The sequence below is a fragment of the Rhododendron vialii genome, chromosome 4a, assembly GCF_030253575.1.
Source record: "Rhododendron vialii isolate Sample 1 chromosome 4a, ASM3025357v1".
NCBI classification, from domain to species: Eukaryota; Viridiplantae; Streptophyta; class Magnoliopsida; order Ericales; family Ericaceae; genus Rhododendron; species Rhododendron vialii.
The window spans coordinates 1,265,324-1,277,329 of NC_080560.1; the positions used below are offsets into that span (position 1 = coordinate 1,265,324).

Below are 12,006 nucleotides of genomic sequence, written 5' to 3' on the forward strand. Positions count from 1 at the left end.
AGTTATTCGATACACATGACCCCGCATACATTGGACGGCTCCATGCACATTTGTGTCCGGAAGTTGTTTTCATAGACTTATTGTTCTTTTAACCAAAGCAAGACACCTCACATTTGCCTTTTGCTTTTCCCCCCCTCTGTTTACAACACTTGCTACCTACTAGTAGCATTAAAAACTGCAAATCATGGTGAAATGGAGTTTCATGGCACAACAAAGTATGGAACTGAACAATACTTGAAACAATAGATGGTGTAAATCAAGCATTGTAAGAACAATATTTTTGGAAACAAGTTTCCAAAAGGGTTTGCCAAACAATTTGTATTACTTTGAGGAAAAGAGAACAGAGACAAAATGATACAAATCAACTTTCACAAGATGATGCAAGAATCACAAGAAGTCATTGGCCAACAAGGTCTACCAGAAAAACTTTCATACTTTATACAACAGTGGAAACATCCAGATCAAATTCTAATCTTCATGGTGCCATTCCCCATTACCTACATTTTTCAGGCACAAAACTCAACAAAAGTGTTCAAGCAACACAAAACACCAGTCATATATTCCGCGCAAAACCGGATGATATAGTGAAACTAAAAGAAAGAAAGAATGATACAGAAACAGGATTGGTGAAGTCCCACACAACCCAGAGCATCATTCCAAATAACTGATTCGTCTCACCAAAATCCTACATTGGATATAGGCTATTGAGACGAAGAGGAATCGTCAACACACAAATAACTCTTTCGATACACTTCAGTTGATGCATAATGTACTGCATAAGAATGGTACCCAGACCAAAAGCTGAGCCTGAGAAGGGTCTCGAGTCTCCAACCGAACGAAATATTTACGGGAGACTTAGTCCAGAAGTCCTCAAGGCTCAAAGTTTCAATCTTTTCAGCTCCCACCCAGCAAGAAAATATCTTACCTGCTCTTGGAAGCGATTGCAATTAAGGAAGATCATCATTAAAAGGTCAAGATGAAGAATATTCAATGATCAGGGACAAAGCCAACTACCCCTGCACTATATAATTAGTTCAATGAGGTTCTTCATGGGAAGCCTTCAGACTCCTTATAAGAACTACTAAGTGTTTTGCTGCAGTGAGTGCATCCATTTAGTTTGATCATTCATCACTGTCACTGACTTCAAAGACTAAGCTTCTAACAAGGGAAGAAGATTCGGGCACCATTAATTTTCGATCTCTACGGCCACAAAGACCAGTGGCGGATTTTCGCATGCTTGCAGAAATACCAAGCTTATTTGAGGCCACAACAAGACGCTTCCCAACTTCAGGTCTCTTAATTTTATTCCTCGAGGTTTTGCAACTTCGGTCAGTAGGCAACAGAGAAGGTAAACTTCTTGGAAGAGTTTTAGGTGTAAACTGTGGCATTACACTAGCTTTTGTCTCTGAGCAATTATCATTTGTCGCAGCCGTCAGTTGCTCTATACATTGACTTTTGTAAGCTCTAGATGTATAATTAGAACAAAATGTCACCTCCTCATAATCAGAAAAGTATTTCTTGATGATGCCTGAAACTGACACAGTTTCTGAAAATGTCTCACTAGGGTTCTCCAATAATGCATTTGATTTCCGCACCTCATTCAGATCACCTTCAGTAATAGAAGCAAAATTTTCTCTCTCTTTAGCAATATCTCCTTCATTTCCAACACTGAGGCTTTCCTCAAGTCCTTCCACTGTAGGATGTAGAAAGTAATTTTTCTTTACCCTCTTCCTTTTCTTCCTCTTTGAAAGATGGACCCTTCCAAAAGCCAATTGAAGTACAGATTTCAGGCGTGGAATTCTCTTTGTACCTCTTTTGGTTCGTCTGCAACTCGAATTATTCATGTTAGCACTTGATAAACTGTTTTCAGGTTGAAGGGAATCAGCAATGTTGCAACTATTAGAGGTTTGATCCCTGATTTCAGCAGCAAGACATTCTGACAAACCCAACTTATCAGAAACCCTCTGAGAACACACTTCAATGTGACTAAACCATGCTCCTTTTGCCCCTTGAAAAACATGCTTTATGGGCAAAGAATCAGGAAGGAGGTAGAAGAATGATTTTTTCTTCACCTGCTAGAGGCAACTAGATGATGAAATGCACAATTGATGGAAAACCCACTGATATTATTAGTACCAAAGAAAGAAAAGAAACCAATATGACAATATACCATTAATCCATCTGCCCTGATCTCCCCAACTTTGGGGAAGCAATTCAAGTGAGCTCTCTCGATTTCACCTACAGCAAGGATTGAAAAAATTACTTAGCCAAGCAGCAAAGCCTAAGCTTTAAAGCGTTTACGAGCTCTTCACGACATAATTAACTTGCAACAAGTTAAGAGCCAGATAGAATATTTTGGAATACTGAGTGTCAGCCTCCCCCAAAACAAAGATCAGATGAACCAAACAAAACAAGTTATTCTGCCAAAAAAACAACTGAAAAACAGAAATGAAACATGAGCCAAGCATACAGTTTTAAGAAATTTGAAGGCCTAAATTAAGGATCAACCTGAATGAACAAAAGCAGCTTTAAAGTTAGTTTAGCGGTGTTGTAAAACATCCTGTGCTCAGGTGCATTAATGTGCCAAATTCTCAGTAGCAGTAGGGTTATTGTTGTCTAAATATGCAAGTTTGCACACGTTTGGAACTTTCAAATTGCATGGTATTTGAAGGTTATGTTGGAGGATTAAGGATCGTGTTTGAATGTTGTTGCTAGAGGAGTGGTGGAGCCATATTGGTAGAAATGCTAGAACAAACAATCTGGAATCTGGCCAAACATTGGCGGTGTCTCGAGGCCTTCTTTTGGGTTGGTATTCTGACATTGTATAAGTGGATGCAGAAAATCGGTTTCAAGCTTGTTGAACTTTGGTTTATCATTCTTGTCTACCAACTGGTGTCACACCACAATCCTGCATCACATCTGGGCTAAGTTTTAGTCCTCTACAATAAGAATAGGATGGCAGGGAAGCATGGTACTTGTGAGTTAATGGAGGTAGCAAACCTATGTAATGCGTACACAAGTCCCAATTTAAACTATTCAAGAAGACAAAAAATTTACGAAACAAGAAGTTAAGGAAAGTGTCTTTTACAATATGGCAGGATGGTAGATAAAAATGGTATTGTGAGCTAATGGAAGTTGTAATCTTTACATGTAGCTCATCTTGTTAGACTTGTTTCCCAGTTGTTGTCCTTAATGTTTTCACATGTCTAAAGTTAATATATCTAAGACGACAGAATTCAGACCCAAAGCTTGAATCAACAGAGGACAAAGAGAGCAGATTTATGTCATGTAAAATGGTAAGGGACATACACTACCGCAGGCAAAGCCCTCACATTTGATTAAACTTCAATGTGAATCAGGGTCCTTTAAAACGATAATATTTCTATTCTGTAGTTGTAGGCATTCCACAAATGATTCCAACCTCATAATCATGGGACTGAGAACAAAATTTGATGGTGCTCTAACGCGCAGACCTAACTCGACAAACTACCCATTCAAGCTTTTGGACTTCTATATAGTGAACATAATCTAGGCAAGGAGTTGGTTGGATCATCAGTAGGATTCGTGCCTATTGGCGTATTACTATACAAGACCATTAACATGAGGGTGGTAAATTCATTGCTCCATCCTAAAACTATGCTCCAACGTATAGGACTGTCCTGTCCGATGAACCAAGTTACTCGACTTCGGGTCACCAAAATACACATATTTAAAACTTTTTAAGTTTTCAAAAGAAGCTTGAACACACCTTTCAAAACTGGTTAAATACTCAAGCCAAACTTGCAAAATCCACTACTCGGCTTGACTCGCTTAAAATCCCACCAACATCATTTTCGTTCAAGCATCTACTTGGACCTAGAAATGTTAGCCAATCCTCAAAGCAAGAGTACCACAGGCCGCACACTTTAGAAATTAAAACACACACACACAAAACAGAAACTCAAAAAATGGGGAAAAGGGATAAACCAGCCATTTTGATAGCCATGGTCAGTCACCATTATAGATACAGAACCCTTGACAAACCAAGAGAAAAAAATTTACACTATGTTGATGTTTCAAGGTTTTACAAAACCAAATTCAAGCACCATGCCAACAACCCACATCACCAAATGTCCTCAAGAACTCAGCAATGGTCAAAAAGAATCAAACCCTTTTTTTTTCTTTAACAAAAAAAACTCTTGCCAAACCAGAAAAGTAAAATTCCTACTATGTTGTGTTTCAAGGTTATACAAAACCAAGTTGAAACACCAGGCCAGCAACCCACATCACCAAATGTCATAAAGAACCCATTTTCACCAGAAAGTCATGGTTATAACAACACTCTTATTAAGTACACAAAAAAGTATACAGATATACACACATGACACCCGCAAAGATGAGGAGACAGACACAAATCAGTATAGTGAACAAAAAAAAGGAGAGGAGGGAATTACTCTTGAGATCTCCAGCAGTAATATTTGGAGATACATCGATTGCAATGTTGGTGCCCAAACTAGTAGTCGCGAACACTGGTACTTTAGCTGTCGAACCCATTCAAAGCTTGTAGCTAGTGCCTGTGGGAAATCCAAAAGCTCCCAACTTTTTCGTAGCACAGTATTTCTTCCTGCGTATCCATTCCGACGATTCAGGCTGAAAGAAAATCATCCGTAACGACGTCGTATAAGGTCCTCCAATAATGCGGCCTTCATCGTTTGCGGCTGGAAATTTGGGTATAAAAACGTGACTGATGAACACGACTAAAACAAAGTTTGCAGCAAACTTCTTTTTTTTAACTTCTTGCAGGAATAGTTTGCGTACATGACAAAATAGTTGGCGGCCAAAAGGAAAATGTTTGCGGTTATGAGTTTTAGCAAAAAAAAGGTGAATCGTGAACACGACTTCAACAAAGTTTGCCGCCACAGTCCAATGGACGCAAAAGTTTGCGGTTGGAAGTTTTAGTATAAAAGCGTGGATGATGAATACGACTTCAACAAAGTTTGCGCCACAATGCAATAGTGTGTTTTTTTTTTTCCTCTAAGCCAGAGTGCAATAATTTGTGCCCATGACGCAAAAGTTTGCTCTTGTGTTTTACATGTCTATTGGTCGCAAAGAATTAATTCTAGCTGCTAATAATTACTCTTGGCCACAAAGTTTTGAAAGCATATTTACTATGCACCATACTATTGTGTTTTACATATCTCTTGATCGCAAAGAATTACTTCTGATTCCTAATAATTACTCTTGGCTTCTATGTTTGAAAGTGTGGTTACTATGCACGATATTATTGTGTTTTACATGCCTCTTGCCGCTAAGTTGGAAAGTGTGATTATTATGCACGCAAAATACTCTTGTGTTTTATATGCATCTTGACCACTAATTACTCCTGACCACAAAGTTTCGAAAGTATCCTCTTGGCAGCTAATAATGACATGACTGTGGAATTACTGTTGGCCGTACTGTTTTGCTGTTGAAAGTTTACATAATGAATCCTCTGGTCCATAATGAACGCGACTTCGACAGCATATACATTCAGTCGTCTCCCGCCACCTTACAGTCAGTTGCTCTCCCGTCGCTGAAATGCTTTGGGTGAAGTGAAGTTTGGAGTCTAGGGTTTGTTCTTTCTCTCCAACTGATGGCGAATTCAGATGCAGAGTCCGATAACAGCCGCAATGGCGATAGTGGTATTGGTTAATACTTGACTTTGCTCCATTGGGGCATTTTCTGAATTGGTTAACTGCAATAAGGTATAGACTTTCTTAATCGTCAATTTTTCCTATGCTTATTTGTATTCGGGTTTTTTCACAATCTTTATAACCCACACCCCCCCCCCCCCCCCATGGGTTTCTTGATAAAATTCCCGCAACTCACAGCGAATCTTGTGTAGTTTTGGGATTTACTGAATTGGGAACTTCTTCTTACCGTGTGATACCACGAGGTACTTGAATGATGAAAGATCAGATTTTTCTAATATCTGAGCGTGCTCAATTGGGTATTTTCTGAATTGGGTAATCATAATAGGCTAATAGACTTAATTTACTGGGCCTGTATGATCGGATGGATTAGATGATGGTATTGGATTACTGATTACACATGTTATGAGAAGTCATTCTCACAATTACTTATCCATTTGTTTACTACTGGTCCTTGTGGATGTGTGTATTGCTAATTCCTTGCTATTTAGTCCGGCCAATTCATCCTAGTAGCAGAAATTATGAAGAAAAAAAAAACGTAATTGAGAGAAGACCGGAAGAGTGAGAGAAGCAGACCTGTTGAGAGAGCGAGAGAGAAGATCTTTAGATTTTCAGGAATTCGCCATTGTTATTGCCTTTGAGCTAATTCGATTTTGTCAGTCGACTTCAAGCTATTGAATTTTCCCCATTTGAAGAGGGGGCAGAAATAAAGGGATTTCTTTGATAAAATTTTAACAATATTTTCAAGACCTCACATCTTAAACACGTGAGGTTCTTGAAAACCACGTCGTTTTGAAGAGATCATGGTTCAAATAACTCTTAGGAACATACAATTTCTACCTATATTATTCATTTTTCAATGATCTGTGACAGTTATTTTGTAGAAATCATTATAAGAATATACCATGTAATAAATCATGTTTATTGGATACAGACTGTACCTGATCTTGATGTATTTACGTTTCTTAAAATAGGTTTAGCTACAATAAACCCCAGTTAACCAAAACCAAAATCAACACAGAAAATTATTGTAACAGCAGAAATCACTCTTATGTTTTGTTTCTTGGGGAGACTCCGTTAACAGCTTATTTGAGTGGAAAACTTTGTATTATGAAGTTGTAAAGTGTAATTCTCAATGTTTCCATGGAAAATTTTCTTTCCATTCCCAGCTTCAAGATGACTGCCGCGATGCGTGTTTCTCTAATGGGCATACCATCAACAGAAATCATCTGAGACTCAGCGCGATGCCGCTGTAAGTTTTCTCTTTTGCCAAGAAACTCTCATTTCTATAATAGTTAACGACGGTAACTGCTGTTTAAAGACCAATGGTAATTGGGATTTGGGTTTTAATTGGGGTTGTCTGGTTGGCTCCTCTAGAGCATCAGTGATAGGTGTTCTTTTCTACTTTCAGTTACAACCTCATTTTCTGCTTCAGTTGGATTAGGAATTGCATTAAAGCTAGAATTGCATTGAACCTCATTTTAAAGCTAGACGGTAGTTTCTTAATTATGCATTATGAACGGTATGAACATAGAGTTGAGAAACTGAATACCTTAGAGATGCGTGCGTTCATTATTGTTATGGAAGACAATTCAAGGGAACTATCGCCAACTCCACTAAGACAATTCAAGGGAACTATCGCCAACTCCACTTTGAAACGACATCACCTTTATGTTTAAGTATGGAGTTGATTTGTGTTTGGTTTATTGAAAGCGTCTCATGTTCAAACAGGACGCTAGGGAAACAACCACAGGTATCCAATACGTGAACATGAAGACCCCGTTCGTTTAAGGGTTTTGAATTTTGGATTTTGGATTCTAATCATTATCATATTTCTCTCTAATCATTACTCTCATCTCTCTCTCTCTCTCTCCAACCATTACTTTTATTTCCAATCATTACTCTATTTATCTCTACACTCATTATCAACAAATCCAAATCTAAAATCCCAAAACGAACAGGGTCGAAGGTATTCCTTTATTATCGCATTTAGACATGACATAATTGTGGCAAAACCCAATTAGCTGAAAGGATCGGAGGAGAAAATGAAAGTGATACTTTCCAACAATTTAAACTGTTCTTTGATTGCTGCTTTTTCTAGGTGATGTGCATTTTAGAGCAGGTATTAGCTGAAACACTTTGACATGATCAAGGATTAAGAATTGATAGAATGGATTGTTGCTTCTCAACATTTATGTTTGCCAATATCATACCCTCTGCACTTCATGTTTGCCTCATGAACGGTGAACGATCTTTGACGAGAATCGCATTCGAACACGACAATGCATCCTCGAATCCCTATATTAAATGAGAGTATCGGATAACTCCAACAGCCAGTCACCATCTATCTCCCATGTTTTTGCCAAGTCTCACCTCGTTTATTGGTCGAGCAATCCCAGTTTCCCATTTATCGCTGCACTCATTTGAACGTCCTCTTTGACAAAAATTGAGGAGGAGGTTGCTTAAGATCTGTTTGCATTTTCATGATTGAGAGCAAATGAGGTCATTAGACTCATCACAAGGTTAGCGCTCTTAAATATTTTGTGCTTATTATGTCTGCAATTCCGCAGACCAAGACAAATGCCAGGATTTGAATATAAGGGATGTATTAGGTTTGATGAGCTGTTTGTCTTTATGTAGATGTTTATGTAGAAATGCAGCTATGGCTTTTGGTGATCTATACATGCATATGTGTAGTCTCCGGTGGACAGGGGTGGTAAGCGGGAACCACCCTCTATATTTTGACTAATTCTCATTGGTTCCACCTATTTTAGGTACTAAAAAAAATGACTTTTGGTCCATCTAAAAGTTTTAGTTTATTGGTTTTTCCCCTCAGAGACAAGAAAGTAAATAAACAGGTTTAAGAATTTAACCTTAGCCCCTTCATAGTATAAATAAGTACATCATTCAAAGTATTTCCTCCAAACTTCAAATCATTTTGCCTTGGTCCCCTTTGCAGGATTCTAACGGTTGTGCCATTGGTCTCATCCCAGTCATTCATTGTCATGGTTCTCTATGATAGTATAGAAAGTATATCTGTAGGATCCGAGAGTTAATGAATGTCATGCAGTGACATCCATGGTGCACGATGCACGAAGGGGAGATGTGTTTGCTTTACCTTTGCATTTAATTGATCTCACAAAGGTTGAGCAACCTCCTTGACGATCTGTCCATCCCTAGGGGGAATCTATGGAATGACCATAAAGATGGGGAGGTTTTGGAAGAAGTTGCTTAGAACCTGTTTGTATCTTCATGATTGAATCACCAAATGATTGAGAATGAACTAGGGCATCAAACTCATCACAAGGTTCGTACTCGTTCTATTTGGTAGTTATTTTGTCTGCAATTTCTCTTTAGCCGGCCTCTCTGAATTTGCATCAGTTCAGCCGGTGTCTTAGTTCTAAGAGACGAGTGACAAAAATGGTGATCCCTGAATAAGCTTGGACTACTGTTTTGTATCTAGAAGAGGAAGTTTGTGCTGCTGTATCGGGATGCTGTTCTGGACTTGGTGGTTGCTGCTGTTTTGGGTTGCTATTCAGGTTTAGGCATGCTGCTGCTTTTTTATTGTGAACTTTAGTCGTAGTATCAGACTTGGTGGTTTTCCTGTTGTGGAATTTATTTTCAGACTGTTTCCATTGTTGGTTTTAGCTATTTAATGAGTTGTTTTAGTCTATTGTTGTGAGTTGCTTTGATGGTTGTTGATTCTCCAGGGACTAGTTAAGGATTTCAGCTTTAATGACATTGCTAATAACAATTTTATGGGTTGATTTGTGTCAAATCTACGAATTGCTTTACCAATTTATAATTTTTTTGGAGAAGTATTTAGATGCTCAAGGCAGATTCAAAATTTGAATCAAAGTCGTATTGGTGTTGCAGTTTGATTTTGATCAGTTGTGTATGAATAATGGTCATGTTTTGGTTCTCAGCATCATAAAACAATTCAAAATGGTTTAGATTCCTTTTTTATTAGTGGATGTTCGAGACAGGTTGCGCACCTCAACTAATTTAGAGACCCTAAAGTTAATGACCAGGCAAACACTCCAATGACCCCAAGGTTTGGTGCCCTACGTAGGACTCAAACATACGACCTCATGGAAGACAATAAAAAATGGTTCTAATATATATAACAAGAGATCAAGACTTACATATATGAATGCAATTTTGCTTAGCCTAAAGCTACTAAAACATTGATAAGAGGACTTATTTCGTTCTGGAGTCTTTCTACACTATTACCAGAAGAAAGATAGTTTAGTTGAACAATAGTGGAAGATTTGTGAGCAGAAGACAAATGGTTCAATGTTTTGAAATCCAAATTAATATACGGCTTAAATAAACAACAAAACACAACACAACTTCTCGCAATCGAAACCAGAAACGAAAAAATGAAAAATACTATACTCAATATCCTAAGCAAACTGAGAGGATGGAATAAAGAAGTATTACTGTCCATCTAAGCATATATTCCACTATGAACAAATAGAACACAGATGAGAAGACCAAAAACAGGCCCATAATGGTGGAAAACCCTCTCAGAGTAAAATGGTGACATCTTTTGATGTATAAATAATTTTTGATCAAAACTATGTGGGTAGGAAAGTAAATTGATCAAGCTTTCTAAAGGTTCAAATCATGCGGAAATCGAAGTTCGGGAGTGTCCGAGGCAAGTTTGCAAAGTTTGACCTGTTTTGCAGCTTCATTGCGCCCCAGGCGCATCCTCAAAGCTGCACAACAAGTCAAACTTTGCGGGCTTGCTTCGGACACTTCCGAACTCCATTTTGCGCATGGTTTGAACCGTTATAAAGCTTGTTCAACGCACTTTCCAACCCAAGTAGTTTGGATCATATAATATTTATACATCAAAAGACGTCACCATTTTACTCTCAGTGGGTTGAAAAAACTATTCATTTTGGTAAAACGCTCGCATCTCTCCCATTTTTAATCGATCATGACCAATTATACAACGATTAATAAGGTTTTCAAAGTATTAAAAGGTAACTAAAACAAACAATGAAAATAATAAAGTTTAGTTTATGAAAAGTTGGACAAAAGGAGGACGATCCAAAGACCATCGGAGTCAAAAAAGCTACTGTAAAATAAGTCTAGACGTTCTAAGTTCCATTCAACACGCGCATCCCGAATTATAAGTTATTCGTCAATTCCATAAGTGTTTCACAAAGTTCATAGGGCTTTCCACACATCATCAAATTGTCAGAAACCGTTTCATCATAAGGATTTTCCCAAGGCGAGACTTGTACATTTACGAAGCGAAATTTTATCGTCCACGCCACCAACACTGTCACTTGACCATTTTGAGTGCAACGCAACCACCACTATCAGAATTTGACAACCGCACCTTCATCCCTTCAGTAAAGTCGCAAGCGCCGCGCCCGATATAAGTTCAACACTGTATTTCTTACATCATCCTCACCCAATCAATTTACACACTATAACCAAAGCAACCTCTCAAGTACTACACCACCGTCACTCCCATCCTTATTCACCACCACCCAACACACTAAATAAGTTTAAAATGATTGCAATATTAAAATCTACCGCCTTCACTACGGGGACATAATAACCACTAGCAAAGAACACATGTAGACTGTTTGACAATTTTAAAAAGTTGGAGAAGTTTTCCTAATTTGTTTGGATTTAGAGTATTTTATGTCTTAAATTAAGCTCATCGTCGACACTTCAAAACTACTACCACCCCAAAACAACATTCACAATATACTCATTTCAAAAAGACTGAGAGTATTCAATTCAAGTTTCTTCGCTTCACCACCTAACGATTCATACGACCACCGCCAACATAAAAATCATCGAGAAATTCTTACTTTAACGATGTTCGAGAAATATGAAGTTTTGTACTTTTAAGAATTTTTCAAATCACCTAAAAACCTCCTTAACCATGATGGCCACCACCGAAGCTCCAAAAAAAATGAACGAGAATTTTCTCCATCTAAAAAGGAAAGCCAAGCCCGAAAATCACTGAGAATTTTCTCAATTCTAAAATTTTTGGCACCACAATCTCTAAATGATTGATGATTCTTTCAGATAGATGTGGTGATTTTGATGTAGCGATGAATCTTAACCTTGTGAATATAATTTTTTTTTATATTCATGAGCAGAGAATATTCTCGATGCGTTGTAATGTGGTTCAGTTAGATTAAGATAGATAGAATATCCTCAAATCATTTACGGTGTTCTCGTTTTAGAAACATTCAAAAGTTTTTTAGTGCTCTCGGTTTTACCTACACATCGGTGGAGTGTAGATGCACTGTGTACTCTCCAGAACACTTGAGTGACAAAGAAATACATAAGAACTTGGTATTTG

At 37.9% G+C, this 12,006-nt stretch overlaps 1 protein-coding gene and 1 long non-coding RNA gene across 5 annotated transcripts; one reads left to right on the forward strand and one right to left on the reverse strand.

Moving 5' to 3' along the window:
• Positions 1-352: 352 nt before the first annotated feature.
• On the reverse strand, positions 353-4,616 carry LOC131323260 (uncharacterized). 4 transcript variants are annotated; one of them, XM_058354961.1, is made up of 3 exons: positions 4,434-4,616; positions 2,171-2,238; positions 353-2,072 (listed from the first exon to the last, which is right to left on the reverse strand). In XM_058354961.1, the coding sequence occupies exons 1-3, from the start codon at positions 4,531-4,533 to the stop codon at positions 1,122-1,124; spliced, it is 1,119 nt and encodes a 372-aa protein (XP_058210944.1). In that variant the 5' UTR covers positions 4,534-4,616; the 3' UTR covers positions 353-1,121. The 4 variants fall into 4 exon arrangements, with proteins under 4 accessions (XP_058210944.1, XP_058210943.1, XP_058210945.1 ...); XM_058354960.1 differs by having other exon boundaries at positions 353-2,075; XM_058354962.1 differs by having other exon boundaries at positions 353-2,075; positions 2,171-2,286; positions 4,434-4,516.
• An 812-nt stretch (positions 4,617-5,428) lies between these two features.
• LOC131323273 (uncharacterized) lies at positions 5,429-9,447 on the forward strand. The gene is made up of 2 exons (XR_009199140.1): positions 5,429-5,723; positions 6,839-9,447. It is a non-coding gene; the product is annotated as an uncharacterized LOC131323273 (long non-coding RNA).
• The last annotated feature ends 2,559 nt before the right edge of the window (positions 9,448-12,006 follow it).